Here is a 23,276-nt window from a genome sequence, read left to right as displayed (position 1 = left end):
AATTTACTTAGGTTCTCTTTTTCTCCATCTGTAATTCTACAGAAAGGATAGCAAGAACCTTTTTTAATCATCTTCAATTCAGATTGAGTTTTCTAGGTAAAAAAGAACAAAACAGCTTAGTGAAATTTCAGGACAGTTTAGACTTTTATATGAGTAATAGGAATGCACAAGCAATAGAATTAGATGAAAAACCCTGATCTCTAAGGTAAGTAGATAAAGAAGCTTGGGGAAAACGTGGATAGATTCTTTTTAATGATTGTCCACTGCGAAAATCTTTTGCATCTTCCTTGGATGTATCCTGCATTGATCACTGCCACAGCACGTTGAGCTAGTTGTATTGTAGTCTAGGCTGTTTTCACACTTATGAATACAGGGTGATGTTAATGTTTCTTTTTTCTTAATCTGCTAGAAACAGCGCCGTCAGTGTGCATGATCCCTTTTCTGATGTAAGTGATTCAGCGTTCCCAAAGCGAAACTCCATGACGCCAAATGCACCATACCAGCAGGGAATAAACATGCCAGATATGATGGGAAGGATGCCATATGAGCCGAATAAAGATCCTTTCGGTGGAATGAGAAAAGGTATTTTCTATTTTCTTTGTGGGAGCTCAAGTGTTCTTCCCAGTGTCTTAGGTAATCAAGAGGTTGTAGTCAGAATGAGCTTTTTCACTTTGACGATTTTGCCATTGGCATCCTTATAGCAAAAAGTGAGGTGCAATGCAGCTGAGTTTCTGGTTAGTCATATTTTCCCCACTAAAGATTCATGCCCATTATTTTGCAATTAACAGAATCCTAAAAATACTTGTAGGAATACATTTTGGGAAATGGCATAAATCATAGGGTTATATTTTATATTTCTTGAGGCTGGTTAGCTACTCTGCAAATCAAGTTCTGGACTTCACTGTTAGAATGTGAAGTGGTGAAGCAACATATGTGGTTGTAGTAGGACTGATCTGGGAAGTCACTGTGTGAAACTGAGCAAGCCTCCCAATGCTCTCTGTCTCAGTTTACATATTTTTCAGAAAAGTAAAGATAATTTTTTTCTTACTTGGGCAGTCTCTGACAAAAGGTGATAAACACACTCAAAGTTTGTTTATTTTTAGAAAGCAAAATCTAAAATTAGTGTCAAAATTGACTCTGGTCCTTTTGGGTACTTAACCTACAGCTGGTTTTGTGGATATTGTAAAATGATCTTAAAATGAATCAATCTTGCGTGCCTCGGTTATAGGAGAGTAGGAGGAAAGAGCACAGGCAGGGCTCACAATGGCTGTAAAGAGAAAAGCAGGTGGAGGAGATGAAGTGTAAACTAAAACAGAGCAAAAGGGAGATATGGCAAGAAGAGGCCCTGAAACTGAGGAGAGAGATGTGATGAAGTGGGGAGATGCTTTAAAAGAGGTAGTTAATTGGACATGTTGGTTGTTTTTTTTAAAGCCTTTCTTCTAAATCCTTTTGTCTGGACTGTGGACACTAACATATAACATAGTTGAAGGAAGGGAAGACTCTCTGCTTTAGATTCACTTTAGGTTTTATGTCCATATGACATTAAGTGGGTGTATTGTACTTTGTCATACATTTCACTTCATCCTGTCAAAACAGAAATATCTCTGTTCAGTATCTACTACGAGGGACTAAAGGCTAGAGTCTCTTCTATTTGCTTGGTGATTTATATCTGATAATAGTGTCTTTTCTTGGACCCATAGAATATGCCCATCCTACTTGAGAAGCTACATTACAGTATCCAAAGGATACAGTATCCTTTCCATAACAACTTATTGTATATGTGTGTATGAGGGTTTTATGGGGGAAAATAAAAGCTTGATTCTGACAGCTTTGTAGTTCAAACCAGCAGATTTGCTTTCATCTGTTTTGTAAGGCTTATGTTTGCGTTCATTTTTAGCATTGTTTTCAGTGAAAAGATCAAGAGTAAGTTCATCTTCAGCTGTGAAGACCAGAGAGAAGCAGCTGCCTGGTTCCTGATAGCTCAGTTCCATAGGAGGAAATTTCTTTCCTCACTTGCAGCTCCTTAATATTATATCCATCATCTTGGTAGTGGTAGTGCTTCATGTGTTCCCATTAGACACCAAAGAGCTTGTTAGAAACCTGCGAATTCTCCTTGTCAGTATTAGGGATCTGAACATTCTCCTAAAATACTTCATTGAAAAGAAAGTGATCTTCAAACACCCAGATTAATAAATTTAATGTCACTGTTGCAGTGCCTGGAAGCAATGAGCCTTTCATGACCCCTGGACAAATGCCTAACAGTGGAATACAAGATATGTATAACCAGAGTCCATCTGGAGCAATGTCCAACATGAGCATGAGCCAGCGACAGCAGTTCTCTTATGGAAGTGGCTATGACAGGAGGTGAGTCAATCTTCAGGAAAAAGCAAAGCCCATTAGTGAAAATGATCCTCTCTCTTCCCTTTTCATGTTCCCATTCCATCTTGCAGAGAACATAGCAGCCTACATTTCCTACAGCATCTTACTAAATCACTGAGAGTCAAACCACTGGTAATGACTGAGTCTAGCTGTTCGCAGAAATTAATAAGGAGGAATTGTCACAGCTTAGAAGTCACTGGGGCTGCAGCAAATCAGCTCGTTGGTGTCTTTAACAGCTGCCTTCAGCTGGTGGCTGGGCTGGGCTGTGATGGCATAAAGTAGCACTTGAGTTGGTCTCCTGGCCATGTTTTTACCTAAACAGTTGCTGGCTGACTTTTAATGAAAAACAAAATGCACAGTCTGATTTGTGATCTGTGGGTGAATTGCCTTTGGAGAGACTGGAGTCTGTTGTCAGAGCTGTAGCAGTGTTGCAGAGTCTTGCAGTGTGTCCAACAGGATTCTCCTAAGTTTGTATTTCAGTGAAGTACATGAAATAAATTTGGTCCTCTTGTTTATCTGGGGAAAGGATTTGGAAAAAAAGTGGTAAAATCACTGATGTCTAAGCATTGGTAGAGCAAGCAGAATGTTTTGGGAATGTTTGGATTATATTAAGTATTCTGGAAGATTTTGCTGCTTTTACTTTCATTAGGCTGTGTACTTAGCTTCTCTTTTTGTTTCCTGATGGTAGACAGAGTGGTGCAGTGTGGGTCTTTAAAGTGTAAGGGCAGAGTAGTTTTCAGTCAGTAGTTTTAAGCAGTAGATATGTCAAGTAAAACAAATTTAATCATGCTGTTCAATAGGTCACATTGCAGGGCAGTTGGTGAGAGTAAGGGCTCCAGTATGGAGGGTGTAGTCAAGAGAATGTTTTCTTTAAGGGGCGTGATTTATTTTATTTTGTTGGCAATTTTGGAAAATAAAATACTAAAATTTGGAAAATAAAATAAAAATACTTTTTACGGAATGAGGTTTCCTTTGCTGTTTTTAGGTCGGATCATGATCTGGGTCCTAAAGGTAGTATGGTACCACCTGGTCAAAGCAACATGGTGCCTTCAAACAGTGACCCAAGCATGAACTCTCCTAATTGTTACCCTGGCCAGCAAAGGCAAACACTGATTTCTCTGTCTTTAATACCGACAGCACCAGCTAAGCAGCCAGCAGCCTCTGTGAGAGCACGTAGGCAGAGCGTGTGGCCTCTTGGTGTGCTACTTCTGTTTTGCTTTCTTATTTAGGTTTTTACCATTGGTTCAGTTTTCTTGCAGAGGAGCAGAGGCTTTTGTGAGTCAGCTGACTTTCTATAGTAGTAGAATCAGAGATGTTAGAAAAGGAATGTACATCCTGCCTTGTGTATCTGCTGCTCAGCACAGGACTAGAACATAGCTTACAGGCCCAAGTTTTCCAGAGCAGCATTAAATGGTACCACTTCTGAAGTTTCCGCAATTTCACCTGGCTTGTGGTTATCCTGTGGCTAACAAACTGAACATTTTAGAAAGTCTTCCCTTATGTATAACATATGTTTACCTTTGCTGAATTTTATCTTACTTCATGTGCTCTTGGACAGCTACAGACAACTGCCCATTTACATTGGGGAGTTTACATTGTTCTTTTAACTGGCATTGGATAATTTCTCTCCATCCATGTCATAATTTTAGGAGATACTGAATTTCTATTTCTTTCTCTCTGCTCATCTCTTTTTAAAAAAAAAAACTAGTTTTCTATGCTTTTGGAGAAATAAGGTCCCATTAGTTCTTTTAACATGTCAGGTTCCCCAGTTCTCTGTTTCTGTGACTTTCCCTGATACATTATTTCCATAATTATCCTCTAATTGTTGATGTGTTCTCACTGGTTCTACAGAGACGAATTACTGACGTATTAGCCTGCAATACAATGTTATTTACCAATCTTAATGTTTTCCAAGTACTTGATTTCAGCAACTTAAATTTCATTCAGATGTGCTAAAAATATTGCACAGTAGTGCTCCTCAGGGTCTTAAAGGCCACAGGTAAGTTTCCAACTGCAACACAACTTTCTCTCTTACTGTGTATGCTTCATTATGTAGTTTTAATTAAAAATTACAGGAACATTAGCAAAATTATGAGTACTGTTTTTACTCACTTTAAATTGATATATTCTTGAATAATCCAGAAAGTAACTTGCTAGGCTGGCATTCTAAAACACAAGAATTTTTACCTGCAGCCTTCGAGCTGTACACCAGATACTTCCCCACCAAGGACTCCCCATGTCTGCAGCTGCCTTTCTTACCTTTTTGCTGACCATACCCCCTTCCTGTTCCTGATTGCTCCCTCTAAATCTCTGTTGTATCTTCACTGCTAGTCCTTTCTTCTGTCTACTTTACCTCCTTCCTTCCACTACTGGCTCCAGCAGAGCTTACTACCTCAGGCTCAGGACTACACCAGACTGTACCTTCACCTTGTTTCCAGATGGCAGATACCTTCAAGGTGCAAGATTTTCAGAGGACTTTACTTTTCCTGGTGGCTTGAAAACTCCAGCAGGTCTAAGTGTTGATTTGAATCTTTATTTTAGGCATGAACCGTATGGGCAGCAGTATCCAGGACAAGGACCTCCCTCAGGACAGCCACCATATGGAGGACATCAACCTGGAATGTATCCACAGCAGCAGGTAGTAGAGGGGAAAATGGCTATGTTCATAACATTTCTTTAAAAAAGTTCACCCCAGGATTCTGTATACATTGGAAAATTTGTTTTTATAGTGTAAGTCTTTTGGCACAGAGGAGCACTGTAGTTCTGGTCAAAGTCACAGCCTGTATGGATAAGCAATGTATGTGCAGCTGTAGGAAAATGTGTTCATTACACTGGAAGAGTGTAAATTCTAGCAGATGTTCTATGGCTTTGGATGTGCATCAAGTGGTTGTCCCAAGTTAATAACTAGCAGACTGGGAAAGTATAAAGCACAGACAAGTGAAGTGGCAAATAGAAGTGAAGGAACAAATAGAGAAGTGGTTTGGATGGCAGGTTCAAGGGCCTTAACTTAATGTCATGCAGCCAAGTGAACCCAACAGAGAACTGGAACAAAGTAAAATGAGCAGCACTCTCAATTATTTTCAGTGCTGTGGTGGGTCATATGAGATACCTTTCTTTAATATGGATCAGAGGGCATATTCCCACATGATGTCTCTATTAAATAATATGGTACAAATATGTAAGAGAGAATGTTATTTGTGTTAAAAAATAGTTTAAACATTTGTACATTGCAATCTCCCCAACTCTTATAACTCAAAAATACAAATTATATTAATTAATAAGATTTTTTTTGTTACATGTATGATTAATACCTTGTGAGCAAAATCCCACCTTAGAAGTCAATAGCAAAAAACTCCACTGACAGGAGTTCAACAGGATCGGTTTCATTCTACGTGTTATTAATTCAGTTCTAGTTATACAATACTTGAAGTTGGCTTCTAGAATAGAAAGCATTTCCTTAGTATAAAAAACCTGAAATGTAAACTAGTTTAGAGCCAATTTCAGATCGTTCTTTTCAGTTTGGGATAGAGTTTAAACTAGGAAATTGGTGTCAGGAGTTGGGAGTGCTGTGGGGAGAAACCAAAAGAGATCTTAGATTGCACTGTACTAAAAACATACATAAATTTAAATTTCAGAATTTCTTGCTTATCTCTTTGGTTCATAACATCTCAAAAATGGCATAATCGGAAAACTGTTTTGTTGTTTTTTTATGACAAGCATATGCTAGCAGTCTAGGTGATTTAGTGGGGAAATTGCAAAGATGTATAACAGAACAGTTTGTGATATTCCATGCTAACGTGTGCAGGGAATATATTAACTACATGTTCATTTAGGCAAGGAGACAGCTAGAATTCGTAAAAATATATTTGGCCCTCTCCTAAGTGCTGTTTATATATTTTGTACAATGACTCTTGAATGCAAAATGCATTAATGTAGAAAAGCAGTGGAGAGTGAAGGACAAGGATCCTGACCAGCCTCCGTCTCTCCCATCCCCAGAGGATTCCACTTCTTCATTTAGCTAGAGATTCTGTTGCCAGTAGCTTATTTACAATTTCCTAAATCTTACTCTGTAGTGGTACAGGAGGAATGTGAAAAATGACCCTTTCAAAGCTTTATCTACATCCCGAAGGCTAGGGAATGACCTGCAAAGGAGGTGATTGAAGCATGAACTCCTAGGGCTAATGAAACACTTGGAGCCAGGTTTTCCAATTCCTGTATGAATGCTTACATCCCAAGGGCTATTATGCAGCAGGTGACCTGTGTTGGTGGCTTTTTGTCCTCTGTGAGGTCTCAGAATTCCACATCTCGGTGGAGAGAGGGACACGTTGTGCCATCTCAGTGTCCTGTGAGCATGTCCACAGCAGGGAGGAGCTCAGGTGCATCCCTGTCCTCCGCACTGGGGACCACAGGGCACGTTGACCCTGCATGTACCAGGGTGCTGGAGTGCTTTTAGAAAGGCACATGCTTCATTCCCAAGTGTCTGCTGTAAGCACTGAGTCACTGTGGCAAAACAAACACAACCTTCTTAGGTGTGGCTGCTGCCAAGTCATTTCTTAATGTATAAATTGGCCCCAAAAGTGAAATTTAGTACAGCAAGTAGTGCATGTAAGGCTGGAAATAGGTATTTCTCAGATAGCCAGAAAGCTTGATAGCAAGTTTTTTAAAACATACTTTCATACAATACAGTAGTTGTGGTTTTATGTGCACCAAAGTTGGAAGATGACTTTATGAATCCCAGAGCTGTTTTAACTTTCCCGTATTGAATACAGAGAGAATTTTATTTGATCTTAACTCTAGTACATTAGTATACATTGTACAATGCTACTGAGCTACTGAGTTTCCGGGGGAGCTGTAACTTTGAATTTGCCATAGATCATATATTCAAAAATCACCCATTTAATTCACATTTTTTGCTTCAGAGCACTCAGTGTGGTTTGAACTGTGGAACAAACTCCCACAGGAACTAAGGACGGCTGCAAACCTTATCACCTTCCCCTCAAAGAGCAACATGTCTTTTTTTTTTGTTCTGGCATCTTAAATATAAATACATTCAAGCTTGTATGGTTTAAAAACCCACTCAGCTCTCCCCGAGATAGCTTACCTCACACAACATTCCCCCTTTGAATATGAAACAAAGAGGGAATAAACCATAGGTGGCAGCTGTTAGTTACATCACTTAATTCATTACAGAACAGCAGGGTAAGAACCTGCATAAACTAGAACAGAATGTTTGGATATGACCATTTGCTGTAATAATCTCACAGTAAATTAAATGTGATTAGGGTGATTTGGGAAGAAGACAGTTGCCCAAAGAGGACCATATTCCTGGGAATTACACAGAGTATCAAATGCAGCAGATTGTTTTCTCCTATTAATAATTTTACTGTCTGTAGCCTATGTCATATTGTAAGATCCAGTGTTTCAGACATGCATGCTTGAAGCATATCTTGTTACTTTAAGAGTTTATTCAGTACTTGTCTCTTGAAAAGATTCACTAGGTGGTTTTGAATTTTTTTAAAGATTTTTCGTCTTAGTAGAATAAGCATAAAAAAGAAGTGAAAATATTTTAGTTGGTGAGAACTGTTGCCTTTTCATGCATGTCTGAAATGACCAGTGGAATTTAATCTGACAAGATGAGGAAGGAAAGGGAAAAAACTAGAGCAAGCATAAGAAAATTTCGCCCAAGGATAAGCTTCCTTTTAGTATTCAGTTATAAGCACAGCAAAACAGAGGCTTAAAAAGAAAGCACTGGATGAAGCCTAACCATAGCACTGTATGCCTGACTCTGGAGTCGGCACGATCCCTCTAAAACTAAGTGCCTTCGGCTTTTTGAATGAGCTTTCATCCAGTGTATTTGTATTGTGTGTGGAGTATAAGTGACACATCTTTCCAAAATTTTCTTTCAGAACTACAAGAGACACATGGATGGCATGTATGGGCCTCCAGCCAAACGCCACGAAGGGGATATGTATAACATGCAGTATGGCAACCAGCAGCAGGAAATGTATAACCAGTACGGCAACGCTTACACAGGGCCTGACAGGAGGCCCATGCAGGGACAGTACCCATATCCATATAACAGGGAGAGGATGCAGGGCCCAGGACAAATGCAGCAGCATGGAATACCTCCCCAGATGATTGGTGGCCCCATGCAGTCGTCATCCTCCGGTGAAGGTCCTCAGCAGAACATGTGGCCAACACGAAATGATATGCCTTACCCTTACCAGAACAGACAAGGTCCAGGAGGCCCTGCACAGGCCCCTCCGTATCCAGGGATGAATCGCACTGATGATATGATGGTACCTGACCAGAGGATAAACCACGAGAGTCAGTGGCCTTCTCATGTCAACCAACGGCAGCCTTCTTATATGTCATCCTCAGCCTCCATGCAGCCTATCACTAGACCTCCTCAGTCATCCTACCAGACACCACCCTCTATGCCAAACCACATCTCCAGAGCTCCAAGCCCAGCATCCTTCCAGCGCTCTTTGGAAAACCGTATGTCTCCAAGCAAGTCTCCTTTCCTACCCTCCATGAAGATGCAAAAGGTTATACCCACAGTTCCAGTGTCACAGGTCACAGGACCTCCACCCCAACCACCACCAATTAGACGAGAGATCACCTTCCCCCCAGGCTCTGTAGAAGCATCCCAACCAGTCTTAAAACCAAGACGAAAAATTACCTCAAAAGATATTGGTAAGCATCAAAACAAAACCTAATAGAAACTGTGAGGAAAGGGACTTTGATTCTGTTTTTTTTTTTTTTTTACATCTTAAGACACTCTTGACAAATAGTGAACTTTGGTAACTACAATGTGATTTTCTTCAATAAAAATGTGATAACATGTGCCTCGGTGAGGATGATAGGTAAAACTCATCCCAGACAATCTGACATGAAATGAAAGCAATATTTTATATGGAGACTTGAGGTCTTCACAAATGCATTAAAAATGAAGCTTACCTCAGATTTCAAATTGAGATGTGTTGAAAGGTCCTTTAGAATGTCTGTTAAATCACCGGTACAGCATTTAGCTTAGCAAAGCTTTCCATGTTTTTGTTCCATGGAAGCTCATGCTGTTCTGCTGTGTAGTTGCAGTCTCTGCTTTCCTTGAGTGGTCCATTTAATCATTCCATAGTATTTGTCCTGTTTGTGTCTCCCCCAATTCTTAAAAAGATCCCCAAGTTTTTTCTTACCTTAAATTTTGGTTACATTGCATCCATTCAAGGTCTCATACTTCAGATTTCCACATTCCTGAACAGGGAAGTCTGCCTTTGTTTACTGATGAATTGAGTTAGTCAAGTTCTTTAAGTTTGTATGATTATTTCAGGTTCAGCAGTGTCAGCAAGAATGGCCCTGCTAGAATATTCTCCAGCAGTAAGGCTTAGCAGCAGTTAGAGAAAACTGAACAGAACTAAGCAGTGAAAATAGGGTCTTAACCATTTAACTTGAATTTGCATCCTCAGAATATCACAGTTTATCTTTCAGAACTCATTAACAGTCTCCAAGGGTGCACTAATACTGTTTTACTTCTCCCTCTTTCTTTCTCCAGTAACTCCTGAGGCCTGGAGAGTGATGATGTCTCTTAAATCTGGTCTTTTGGCTGAAAGTACCTGGGCGCTAGACACTATTAATATTCTTCTGTATGATGACAGCACTGTTGCTACTTTCAACCTCTCTCAGGTAGGTGGGAAAGCATTATACTTCTCAACTTTCCAGGGAAAGAAAAGTGAAATAAGGAAAAGTGAAATAAGTGAAAGAAAAGTGAAACAAAAGTGCTGCTGGCTTTTCCAATTTATTCTAATTAACATAAATTTTAATATTGAAAAACTTGCACTTGTTTATGCTTGGTAACAGTGAGTAACAAGAGAGATATAGGTCACATAGAGGAAATAAAGAAGCCTGAAAAAAGGATATTTCTTGTAGAAAGGAGCATGTAGGAATATAAGAATTTTAGCACTGCCAAAAGACTAATGTGTAAATTCACATACGATAGTATAATCCCTCAAAACAGCAGTAGGTTAGTAATCTTTCTTAATGTGTTTCTTTAAAGACTTTGCAAAACTAAATTAAACTGATTTGAAGGCTGTTTTTGGTGACAACTTGTCCTGTTCAGTACTTCATGTGAGACTGTGGGATTTTATTTAATTGCTTATTTTCTGTTCGGTTTCTTTTTCCAGTGAATTAAGTTTTCACAGGAATAACAAATTGACAATTTAAAGGCTAAAATCCACTGTCTATCTGTAGGATGCTAGCAACACAGGATTTAACAGTGTGGGCTTTTGCCTCACTGCCTCCCAGCATTTTTCAGCTCTGCTCTAATCATTTGCCTGTTAGGTGGTAGTAATAGATGGCATGCTGATAATTCACATCATCTAAAATTTGTACAAATTAAATATTCAGTTTCTCTCCTCCATTCATTCCTTGGTTACTAATAGTGTAACTCATAATTTTTTAAATATAATGACTTTTTTTTTTAATACAGACACAAATGGTACATTACATCCCACCTGACTTTAGAACTAGAGATATCTATAGCATGATTTATCTCACCCAGAAGAAGAGATCTAAAATAGGTCAGATGAATCACACCCTAGAAATGGCCTGTAAAAGACCATTGATTATAAAAGGAATCAAGACAATTAGGTTAGGTGTGTGACTAGTGTGGGTGTTTGAAGTTATATGAGGTGAATCTTCTCTGAATTCTGTCAAAAATTGGGTTAATGCACCCTATGCAAATTGCACAGAATACCAGACATATTGTAAATACCTATATTCTTTTGTTATGTTTGCTTTGGACTCTGTTTCCAATGGCAGCCAGGACCATATGATGCGTGGTAACTCCTGCTGTCCTGATAAGCATCCGTTTGTTCTTAGTTCTTTCAGAAGCTGGCAATCATAAGATAATATAGAATGGACAAAATGCTACATTTTACTGAAAACCCATTAGCCCACAATTAAAAAAAAAACAACCCACATTAAAAGCCAGACAGTTAGGCTGAATGCATCATAACAACAAAGAATTTTTAATAATAAAGCCACTAAGTGTAAGTTAATACCAAGTCCAACTACTGCCTTTCCATAAGAAAGTGATTACAAGTTAATTAAGAAGATTAAACCTAAATGAAAACTGTTTCTGACGGGTGACTTACAGCACCAGGCTCCAAAAACAATTTTTAACTACTGCCAGGCAAAAAATGGATCTATTCCAATAGAGATGAGATATTAATCTAGGTTATCAGTGCCTGGACCCTGAACTGCATGTTCCTACATGACATTTTGTTTTAGAGACAAAGGAGGAAAGGAAGAATTGCAAACTTGAGCTACCTAATAAAAGTACAAATCAGAAAAAATAGCCAAGTTAGGAACTTCAGTACTCTGTACAAAAAATGAAAAGTAATAGGCACTTCCAAGGGGACAGAACAGCTAAGCCAGATGTCTGCTGTGGCTTAAAGGAGACATTAATAAAGTTCTGTACCTCTCATAGCTGTTACAGCTGAAGCAAACGAAGCCGTGATAGTTTGACATTATATACTGTTTGGACAGACTCTAGAAGAATTCCTTTTGATTAACTTCTGCCATGCAGGACCTAGCCACAAGTCCTCATCCAGATGATAGAAATATTCACACATGTATGCATCAGTGTTCCTAATAAAATTTCTTGCAGACAAAAATACTTATGTGATTTTTATGTTCTTTCTTTCTTCTTCCCTCAGTTGTCTGGATTTCTTGAGCTTTTAGTAGAATATTTTAGAAAATGCCTGATTGACATTTTTGGAATCCTTATGGAATATGAAGTGGGAGATCCAGGCCACAAAGCACTTGATCACAAAGCAGCCAAGAAAGATGATAGTCAGTCCTTGGCAGAGGATACTGGAAAAGATGAGAATGACGAATGTATTGACTATTTTGATGAAGATGAGGAGGAGGGGGAGGATGAAAAGGTAGAAGGAGAAGAAAAGAGCATTGTTTTTTCCACTCCTGGTGCCATTGCTGATCCAAGTGAGAGGCCAAAACAAGCTAGTAAATTTGACAAGCTGCCAATAAAGATTGTAAAGAAAAATAACCTATTTGTTGTTGACCGATCTGACAAACTTGGACGCGTTCAGGAATTTGATAGTGGACTTCTCCACTGGCAGCTTGGTGGTGGTGACACAACTGAGCATATCCAGACTCACTTTGAAAGCAAGATGGAGATTCCACCACGCAGGAAAGCCCCTCCTCCTTTGAACTCTCCAAGCAAAAAGAAGGACCTCGAGGGGAAAGGTGAATCTGAGGAGCAACAAGAAAAGAGCATAACAGCAACCATCGATGATGTCCTCTCAGCTCGGCCAGGAGCATTACCTGAAGACTCAAACTCTGGTTCCCAAACAGAGAGCAGTAAATTTCCCTTCGGGATCCATCAAGCCAAAAGCCACCGGAATATTAAACTGCTAGAGGATGAGCCAAGGAGCCGGGATGAGACTCCTCTATGCACCATAACTCACTGGCAAGACTCCTTGGCCAAACGCTGCATCTGTGTGTCAAATATCGTCCGTAGCTTGTCTTTTGTGCCTGGCAATGACACCGAAATGTCCAAACATCCAGGCTTGGTGCTGATCCTGGGAAAGTTGATCCTTCTTCACCACGAGCATCCAGAAAGAAAGCGAGCGCCGCAGACTTACGAGAAAGAGGAAGAGGAGGACAAAGGGGTGGCCTGCAGCAAGGATGAATGGTGGTGGGACTGCCTCGAGGTCTTGAGGGATAATACATTGGTCACATTAGCCAACATTTCTGGGCAGCTAGACTTGTCTGCTTACACAGAAAGCATCTGTTTGCCAATTTTGGATGGCTTGCTGCACTGGATGGTGTGCCCGTCTGCAGAGGCACAGGATCCTTTTCCAACCGTGGGGCCCAACTCAGTTCTTTCGCCTCAGAGACTTGTGCTGGAGACCCTGTGTAAGCTCAGTATCCAGGACAATAATGTGGACCTTATCTTGGCCACCCCTCCGTTCAGCCGTCAGGAGAAACTCTACGCTACTTTAGTTAGGTACGTTGGGGACCGCAAAAACCCGGTCTGCCGAGAAATGTCCATGGCGCTCCTATCGAACCTTGCCCAGGGGGACACATTAGCAGCAAGGGCAATAGCTGTGCAGAAGGGAAGCATTGGAAACTTGATAAGCTTCCTGGAGGATGGGGTCACTATGGCCCAGTACCAGCAGAGCCAGCATAACCTCATGCACATGCAGCCTCCGCCTCTGGAGCCGCCTAGTGTAGACATGATGTGCAGGGCAGCCAAGGCCTTGCTGGCCATGGCGAGAGTGGACGAGAACCGCTCCGAGTTCCTTTTGCACGAGGGTCGTTTGCTGGATATCTCAATATCTGCTGTCCTGAACTCTCTGGTTGCATCTGTCATCTGTGATGTACTTTTTCAGATTGGGCAGTTATGACATAAGTGAGAAGCCAAGCATGTGTGAGTGGAGATTAGAGGGTCACATATAACTGGCTGTTTTCTGTTCTTGTTTATCCAATGTAGGAAGAAGGAAAAAAAAAAGAATCTTTGCTCCTCTGCCCCATTCACTATTTACCAATTGGGAATTAAAGAAATTATTAATTTGAACAGTTATGAAATTAATATTTGCTGTCTATGTGTATAAGTACATCTTTTTATTTTATTTTTTTTTAACCAAAGTTGCTGTCTAGTACATTCAAAGGTCACACTTTTTTTTTCCATAGATTATCCTTTTCAATGTTCTTTTCCATGTTTGTATTGCATATTTTTTGGGAAGCGAACTAGTGACTTTTTAAAAAAAATGTTATGGCAAACCATTGTATGATGGGGAAAAAATCTCACCACTTTGAAACAAAAAGGTGAAAAATAACCAACATACCAAGTTCCTGTGTGTTTTATTTTTTCAGATAAGGAAAAAATAAAAAAAAAACTTGTATACCATCACCCAAAGCTCTGTGCAATAGAAGATTCTAGTGATGTAGGTATAGGGGATCAAGGAGGGTGTCAGTCAGTAGTCAAAATCCAAAACAATACTGATTTCTCCTCAGGAGAAATGGTTACATTAGGCTAGGAGCAAAACAAAACAAAATAAGTCAAGTTAAAAGATTTTTAAACAAAACCTGAAGTTAAACATCAATTGCTTCCTCACCAGAACTGTCTTGTCTACATCTTTTTTTTTTTTTTGACCTTCCACAATGACAGTTCTTCACAATTCCTTTAATCATTTTTTAAAATATTTTTTTATTGCCTAAGGGCCGTGATGTATATAGAAGTTGTACATGAAACATACCCTCATTTTTTTTTTAGTACAAAGTTTTTAGTTTCTTTTTCATGATGTGGTATCTACAAAGTGATAGTAGAATTTTTTTTCTTTCATTTGGGCCATATCTCCAAAAAATAATAAAAAAAAAAGAAAAAAGAAAAAACCCAACACAGAAAACCAACAACTGAGGGTAATGTACAAGTTTCTGTATGTATAAAGTCATGCTCTATTTCGGGAGAGCAGCCGATCACAATTTGCTTTATAAATCAAGGTGTGGAAATGGTTACGTATGGATTGATTTAAGAAAATGGTTACCAGTCTACAGACAAAAAATATATACAGGAAAAAAAAAGGAAGAAACACAACTTCAAAGATTTTTCAGTGACAAGAATCTGCATTTGTATTTCAAGATAATGTAGTTAAAAAAGAAAAAACTTGATGTAAATTCCTCCTTTTCCTCTGGCTTAATGAATTTCATTTATTCAGTATAAAATCTTTATATGTTCCACATGTTAAGAATAAATGTACATTAAATCTTGTTAAGCACTGTGATGGGTGTTCTTGAATAGTGTTCTAGTTACAGTGTGGGATATTGGAAAGCAAACTAATTACAAGAAAGAGCAATAATGATTATTCTCTTTCCCCTACTTTATTATTATGACCTTCAAAAATATTACACTATTGTATTGCAGCAACTTGCTCTCCTTTTAGAAAAGCCTTCTCACATCTCAGAGAAGTGTTTTTAATTATTATATATAAAACCACGAAGCCTCAAAGGGGGAGACATGGCTGACAAGTGATAGTTCTGACTATGCAGGTACCCAGTCTCCGTGCCGTGTTTGGGGGACTGAAGGCGGATGTTAGAAAAAGTGACAAAAGATTTTGTTAAAGCAATAACCAACTGGAAGAAATCGATCTGTATTCACTACCTGTAATTCTCTCTGTTGGTTAAAGGTGCAAATACCCCAGTAATGTGGGTATTTAGAATAAACACCCACCCACTTCTCGATACTGTATGTGTCATTGCATACTTACGTGGCCTCTCATGCTGGGAGTCCCCGTTAAAGTGGATCAGGCTTTAATAGAGCACATCCATCGTTATAATTGGTGGGAGATGGCCATTTCCCTTTCAGGAATTATCTGGTTTCAGATACATCCACTCTCACCTGGTGATACCTTGTTGCTGAGTATTGTTCAAGCACTAATTTTTGCTATTTTATCTTGGACCATTGACTTTGTTAGTGTGATCATAAAAAGCTAATAATAATCAATTTCCCTGGAATTGCCGCATAATTACACTGTTAGTGGATATCCTCCTCCCCTCTCCAATAACAATATGGAGGTACTTGAAAATTACAACCCCCTTTGGCATACTGCCCATTTTGTTCATATAGATTGCCATAACATTAATATATGTAAGAGAATTTCAGAGACAGGTAAAGTACATACAATTATAAGCCAAATTTGAAGTGTGCCTCCCTAGTGTCACAAGAAGTAATTTCTCCTTCTGGCTTCTCTTACTCAGTAATCTCTCTACTCCTACATCATCTGCTGCAGTGGTCTGTCTTTGTCTTGCATATCACTGCTTTTAGTAATGTCTGGTGAATTATAACCCACTTCATCACAGAAGGAGGCATATTTCAGGGATGATTTTTACAGCTTATTGCTGGGCAGTGTGAAAGTAGAATGCCCCACTAAACTTATTTCTTACTAATATTTTACTGCTTGATACCGCCCCATGGATATAAGCAAGCTGCTAAATAAATCCTCTGCTGAGTGCTACACACCCATTTCTCGTCAAGGACAACAAAGGACATCTATTCTCTTCCTTCTTCAGCATTCAGACCCAGTCCTCTGGGGAAAACTACACCTGTGGCAAAACACTCTCAGCTGTCAGAGGCAGCACATTAATGCTCCTCAGGCCTGCTCCAAGCCTGCTTAAACAACATGGGGGGAAAAAAACACCCAGCCAGCCGCATAATGTCTATGTGTAAGTGACATTTCCTGCCACTTTTCCAGCTGGGCCAAGAACTAGCTGAGAAAACACAGCAGTGAAAGGAAAAGGTTAACAGTACGGAATCTGCCTGGACATGATTTTATTCTGTTACAGTAAGAGCAAGCAATCTAAATCACTGGTTAGTATTACATCATATTTATCAGAAGAAAGATGACACATAAGAGTTCCGATTCCCTCACTTGTCTTCATAGGATTTCATCTTTCCTACAATGTTCTCTTAAGCCTTTGGAGACAACCTGATCATGAGAGTTGTACACTTAGCATATTTTGACTGAGTCCTGATTTGAGCTGCTGTTGATACTGTTCTTACAAGAGATATTTTGGGTTTCAGTTTAGGAAGCAAATTCTACATTTTTATGCAGATGTGATCACTGTGATAAAGCTCAGAGTAGTACTAACAGGATGGACTATTTGAGTTACTTAAGGGAAAGCAGCCAGTTAATATTTTAGGCACTAATCAACCACAAATACTTGACTAATTAACTGTATATATGTATATAAACGTACCTGATTCTTTGGCAGACCCAAGCAATTAATTACTTGCAGGTTGAAAGAGCATCAATGTATCTTTCCTGACCTTTAGAATCACTTCAGGAATTAAATGCCTGTCCCCTTTGACAGGAAAAAAATGGTTTTCTTTCTTGTTAGCATAACTTCCTACACTATTCTTTCAGAAAACCCACAAAACAAAAACCAACACATGAAAATATCCTGCTCAGAAACTCCATGTTTTCAACTACCCAAAATGAAAGATGGAAAAGAAAAATTCCTGTGTTCAAAAGCCTGTGCGCTTTCTCTTCCATCTTCTTTTGCTGTTTCACACCACAATCTGTGCCATCCACACCACAAGACCATTACCTTTTTCGGGAAAGATGCATCTAGAAGAAGAATTTACTTAATTAGAGGAATACTATAGGAAAGGCATATACATGTGTTACACGTTAATGATTCCTGTACAACACTTTTACAGTGCAACACAGGCTACACTTTATTTTACAAATAACATGAAAATACGTCTTAGTAAAGAAGAAGTGTAACTGAAAAAAAATTGCCATCATCTCCACTGTTCTTCCCCATAGGAGAGGATTGTAAGCATTCCTATAGTGCACAGGCTCAAGCCAACTTGAAACTGAGCTGAGGTGGCACACAGTGAGTTCACCTTTCAAAAAGCTGTGAGTAGGTTCCTTACTCTGCAGGGAGTAGTGCTGATGTACCTAAGAAATAATACACACCTGTTGGCCAAACACTAATAACACTACCAGAGAAGTCAGTCTTTTTGGACTTCTAACTAAGAGCAGTCTGAAATTTTGAGTCTGAGTACTCAGAGAAAGATTACTTCTATCACCTTTGGCCCAGAATTATCAAATATGTGGAAACCATGCTCACAGAAAAAACCACAAAGCAGTCCCTGCTGCAAAAAGTTTATTTTCCAAGTCATGAACAAGTAACTGCAGGTGGAAAAAGAGGAAAAAATAGAAACAAAAGCAACAGTAAGCTGAAAAGGCAGGTACTATTCTCGTAGCAAAGTGGAATTCAGAGATCTAGAACATGGGCTCATGCCACTTTAATTTTCCTCAGGATAATTTGTGAAATTTCAGGGTGCTTCCGACTTTTTTTCTCCTGAAATCTTACAGTTCCCCATGGCAAATTCCTTTCCATCCATCCCTCACAAAGATTATTTTAAAGATTACTGAGCATGAAGAAAGGAGAGAGGAAAACTAAGGGTGAAAAAAAAAGGGTGAAAAGGCATGGTCATTTGGAGAAAGACAAAACACAAAGCTGAAAAAAGCTTCCTATGTCCCTTACTCTATTTTTATGTTTATGTCATTCTAAAGAAAAAATTAAACCAAGCTAGGGGAATTTGGCACTTCATTGGTGACTGGTATAAATACAATGGAAGTAAAAAAAATATTTTTAGTGGGAGCAAGGGAAGGAAAGTATGAGCCTCCAAGTGTAGAAGCTGGTAAATTCAAGTTTTTCTTAATTGCATTTACGTTTCAAATCCTCAAGACAACAGGAATGGGGAAGGATTAATACTGTCTGCATTGTTAAATCCACCCTCAGTTGTTTAATGTGCACTGTCAGAAATGGGTTTGCAAAGTCTGGCCATCCTTTCTGTGAGTGTCAGTAGCTGTGGATACAGGAGACAGCTGTTCTGGACTGCATACCAAATACAGCCTGTCACGTGCCTAAACTACTCATTTTGTATTTTTAATTACTGATTCTAATGCAAGCTAAAATGCATTTCATTGCAATGCTGTTGTACAGTATAAAAAGGAGTAGGTTTATACTTCACATTTGTTTTAACTGGCATAAACTAATGAAGTAGCAAGATCTTCATCTGATGCCCTCAACAGAGCTACATCTTCCCCTGCATTTGTTAATTTACTTGTTCTGTCATTACTTTGTATATATTGCATTTCCATTAATTAAACATAGTTATTTACACTGAAAGGGTGATGCAGCAGAATTGCCTAGCTAGCAGAGCAAATCCCTAATGACTTGGGCATCTCTACAGTGTTTATTCAGGTCTGCAAAGAGACCCCTCAAGGACATTCTTTTGCTCCACTATAGAGCATTTTTAAAAGGCAAGTTGATGTATTATCATGCCAGGAGAAGGATACGTTTACCCAAAATGAAAAATATATGCTAGATAAAGCTTATAGTACTCCATAATGCAATTCTACTTTACATGTAGTAATTTGCTTATCAGTTTACATATGTATCTGCAACTGAGAAGAAAAACAACTAAATCATGTTTTACCATCAAATTATAAGAAAAATTGCAAAATCAATTATTAAACTTCTTTCCCTCTAAGTGAATTTGGAAAGAAACAATGTTCCACTGAATATATCACCGCCAGTGAAGTGGACTCCTTCAAGAAGATTCTTTTTTTTTGTTTTTTAATACGAAAGATGAAGCTCTGTACGTAGTGAAACATGAAAACAGAAATACTGCGATTTAAGCATAAAGCTTCATCTGCAGAATTACGGCTATGCATTTTATATGCAATTAGGGAAGACAGACTTGCAACAACAAGTTATTTGTTATCAATATCCTGAGTCCACCTAAAAAATAAAAGTGTATTTCCACCCATTTTGTATAGTCAGGCATGTTTCACTGGCATGTCTCACAGTGCAGGAGAAGTTGTTCTTCTCTTTTCTTCCTTTTTTTTCCTAATATTTACTCCCTAAATCTCTCATGTTGCTTCCTTCCTTTCCCCTAGGCATTAGTACCAATTAGAGAGTCTGATTTTTTAAGTGAATAGCCTAGGGTTTGTCTGTTATTGATAAATTCTCGTATACAGAGGGATTTCTTCATCGTGCTGAATTAAGTCACCAGTTCTTGAGACAGTAGCATCTCCCAAAGGTTCTTATCCTGCAGGGAAAAGTGAATACAATGGCTCCCAGCCTTAATAGTGCAGAGGTGGTCGAGATCTGCCAAAGACAGGTAAAGAAAAGAGTCTCGAGTTACACATTTGACATCCTATACCTTCAAAAGATGACTATGTTACTTACAGTAAACATAAATAACCAACCTTTCCAGTCAGCTACTATAACTTCCTCAGCTCTATAAGTACATAGGGTCTTTGGAGTAAAGAGAGTTTGCTTTAAATGCCAATAAGGCTGTCCATTCAAAAGCACTTCGATGTATGACCAATGTACCCTGTGAAAATAATATATGGCCTCCATAACATCAGCACATTCAGTACCTCAAGTGGCTCATGCATTTTTATGAGCCTAGAACATGCCAACATTCCACAACATGTATATCTTGTCTAGGAAAGCATGACTAGTATAGTATAAGGAAGAAAATAAAGCAATATGTACAGATCATATCCATTAAATAGCTTCTTTTAAGCAAGAGACTTCTCATTTGATTAGCTTGTTTTATCTTCAGCTGGAGCTGTGTACGTTCTCTGGCTGTGGCCAGGAGGTTACCATTCCCCACCTGCACCTCCTAGAAGTTACTAGCTCCCTGCAAACACAGCAGCTCTAGGGTACTCTTTCTAACCTAGCCCAGGCTGGGTTAAGAGCTTAATGCATTCAGGTGTTTGATTTGCTCAGTTTTCCACCCAGAGCATTTTGACAGCTTCTATGACCATACCCTCACAGAGATATTCACCTGTTATACTATGGACAGGGATTTGTTGCTGGCTCCAAACTTTCCAGGAGGCAGTAGACTTGATTTACCTTCCAGAGCATCTCAAAACATAGTGTCAGGGAGAACTAGCATGCACTGGACCTTCAGCCTGATCTCACAAAAAGCAGCACATTTTCTTGACCCAGGTACAGGCAGAGGATGTAGTGCTGGAGTGATAAACTCATGCTGAAAGGGGACTACAAAATATACTGATACATCATTTTCCAAGGACATTTAAATGCTCTTGAGTTCCTCTAATAGGCAGTCCCATCTGCAGTTTTTGCTTAGTTTTTAATGTCTGGAGCTTCTATTTATGAAATAATACATTCTACTACAAGAACACAAAAAAGGCTTCTCATTTCCCTTCTGTCTTGTATAGGGGGACAGCCAACAAGTGACCAATCCATCACAAAGGTGTTGCAGCACCCAAAGTCCATGGATACAGTTTTGGGCAGCAGTGCCATCACTTAACAGGCATGAAAGGAAGCAAATAAAGCTCTCATTTGTATGAATTTCCATCAGCAGTGCTCATTTGCCTTGGAACAGAAAGTGGTTGTGGGTGAGAGCATTGTTCCAACAATTTTTGTTTCAGTTTTTAAATATTTCATAGTCAGTTCGATTGAAAATTATGATACATGGAGGAAAAAAACCTCAGAACTCCTCTCACTCTGATACACTGGAACTCATTCTCTGGGAGACTGAGATCCTTTTGGCCCTGCTCTCAGAGCGGTTTGGGTTGGAAGGAACCTTAAAGATCATCTAGTTCCAACCTGCCGCCACGGTCAGGGATACCTCCCACTAAACCAGGTTGCTCAAAGCCCCATCCAGCCTGGCCTGGATTTTCAGTCATGAGGCACCCACAGCTTCTCTGGGCAACCTGTTCCAGTGCCTCACCACCCTCACAGTAAAGAATTTCCTCCTTATATCCAATCTCAACCTGCTCTCTTTCAGCTTAAAGCCATTATCCCCCATCCTATCACTAAAACCCTCATAAATATCCCCCATCCTATCACTAAGCACCCTCCAGCTCTTTTGCATCTCCAGTACCCTTAAGATTCTGAAAGGCTTCTGTAAGGTCTCCCCAGAGCTTTTTCTGGAGAGGAGAGGAGAGGAGAGGAGAGGAGAGGAGAGGAGAGGAGAGGAGAGGAGAGGAGAGGAGAGGAGAGGAGAGGAGAGGAGAGGAGAGGAGAGGAGAGGAGAGGAGAGGAGAGGAGAGGAGAGGAGAGGAGAGGAGAGGAGAGGAGAGGAGAGGAGAGGAGAGGAGAGGAGAGGAGAGGAGAGGAGAGGAGAGGAGAGGAGAGGAGAGGAGAGGAGAGGAGAGGAGAGGAGAGGAGAGGCACAATCCCCTCTCTCGACTTGCTGGCCACTTTCCACCCCTCCTGTGCCACACCGGCCTCTCGTGTCCCGCTGCTTTCCCTCCCGCACATTCCTGCAGCTGGGCAGGAGCCAGCCCAAGCAGCCCCGGCCCCACCGCCTCCCTGAGGGCCGCCCCCGGCCCGGGCTGCGGCCTTGGGGCCTCGCGTGGCGGCGCCTGTGGCGGCCGAGCTGCCCCTCCCAACGCAGCCGCTCTGCAGCCAGGACAGCATCCCGCTTCCAGAATGCTTCCCTGCTTCCAGCAGCACAGGGAAACAGTGGTTTCCCCCCGGCCTGCCCTTCCAGCTGCAAACACATCATTCAATAATCACGAGCTTTAATTTATTGCTTAAAATGGCGCTTGGGTTTAATGCTTTTTCAATACTTTTTTGTCATTTGAGATCAATTCATAAAACTCTTTACACGTACTGTTTAAGCTGACTTTTCTTCCAAGCCTTAGCAGAGTCAGTGCTTAGCAGGTTGCCGCGATCCATCCCAGTCCATTGGCCCAGGGCAGCAGGAGCGGCCTCCGCCCCTGCGGCCGCCCCGAGCCCCCCGGGGTGGCAGCCAGCGCCTGGGAGCCCGGCACCCACCGTGCCACCCAGTGCCACCGTGTCCCCTCACACGCCACTGCTCAGCAGCCCTTGTCCACCGGCTGGAATCGGTGTCACCAGCTGAACACCGTGTGTTCCCAAAAGGTCAATCTTCATGGGTTTTTTCCCCGGCTCTGAGAATAGAACAGAAGTAATTTTTTTTTTGATGCACCCAAAGTCACAGAATCACAATATTGTCGGGTTTGGAAGGGACCTTAAAGGTCATCTAGTTCCAAATGCCCTGCCAGGGACAGGGACACCTTCCACCTTCCACGTTGTTCAAAGCCCCATCCAACCTGGCCTGGAACATTTCCACAAATGGGACATCTACAACTTCTCTGGGTAATCTGTTCCAGTGCCTCACCCCCTTCTCAGAAAAGAATTTCTCCCTAATATCTAATCGAAACCTGCCCTTTTTCCGTTTGAAGCCATTCCCCCCTGTTCTGTCCCTACATGCCCTTGTAAAAAGCCTCTGTCCATGTTTCTTGTAGACTGGGGAAGTGGATATAAAAAAACACACACACACACACATATATATA

At 40.3% G+C, this 23,276-nt stretch overlaps 1 protein-coding gene and 1 long non-coding RNA gene across 6 annotated transcripts in view; one reads left to right on the top strand and one right to left on the bottom strand.

The window, feature by feature from the left end:
* ARID1B (AT-rich interaction domain 1B) overlaps window positions 1–15,173 on the top strand; it is a 324,234-nt gene extending 309,061 nt beyond the window's left edge. For 4 of the 5 annotated variants that reach the window (XM_088161695.1, XM_088161694.1, XM_088161693.1 and 1 more), the window contains 6 exons: window positions 410–582; window positions 2,214–2,364; window positions 4,921–5,017; window positions 8,286–9,075; window positions 9,929–10,059; window positions 12,093–15,173. In XM_088161695.1, coding sequence (XP_088017821.1) covers window positions 410–582; window positions 2,214–2,364; window positions 4,921–5,017; window positions 8,286–9,075; window positions 9,929–10,059; window positions 12,093–13,805 — 3,055 coding nt within the window. In that variant the 3' untranslated portion in view covers window positions 13,806–15,173. Of the gene's footprint in view, window positions 1–409; window positions 583–2,213; window positions 2,365–3,364; window positions 3,482–4,920; window positions 5,018–8,285; window positions 9,076–9,928; window positions 10,060–12,092 lie in introns of all 5 variants that reach the window. The other variant, XM_088161696.1, reaches the window with a different exon arrangement.
* A 2,879-nt stretch (window positions 15,174–18,052) lies between these two features.
* Window positions 18,053–22,757, bottom strand: LOC148224346 (uncharacterized). The gene is made up of 3 exons (XR_015802414.1): window positions 22,574–22,757; window positions 20,187–20,314; window positions 18,053–20,085 (listed from the first exon to the last, which is right to left on the bottom strand). It is a non-coding gene; the product is annotated as an uncharacterized LOC148224346 (long non-coding RNA).
* Between the last annotated feature and the right edge of the window lie 519 nt (window positions 22,758–23,276).

This window comes from Sturnus vulgaris, chromosome 3, assembly GCF_052056855.1.
Source record: "Sturnus vulgaris isolate bStuVul1 chromosome 3, bStuVul1.hap1, whole genome shotgun sequence".
Classification (NCBI taxonomy): Eukaryota; Metazoa; Chordata; class Aves; order Passeriformes; family Sturnidae; genus Sturnus; species Sturnus vulgaris.
This window is presented reverse-complemented; position numbering and strand designations above follow the sequence as displayed.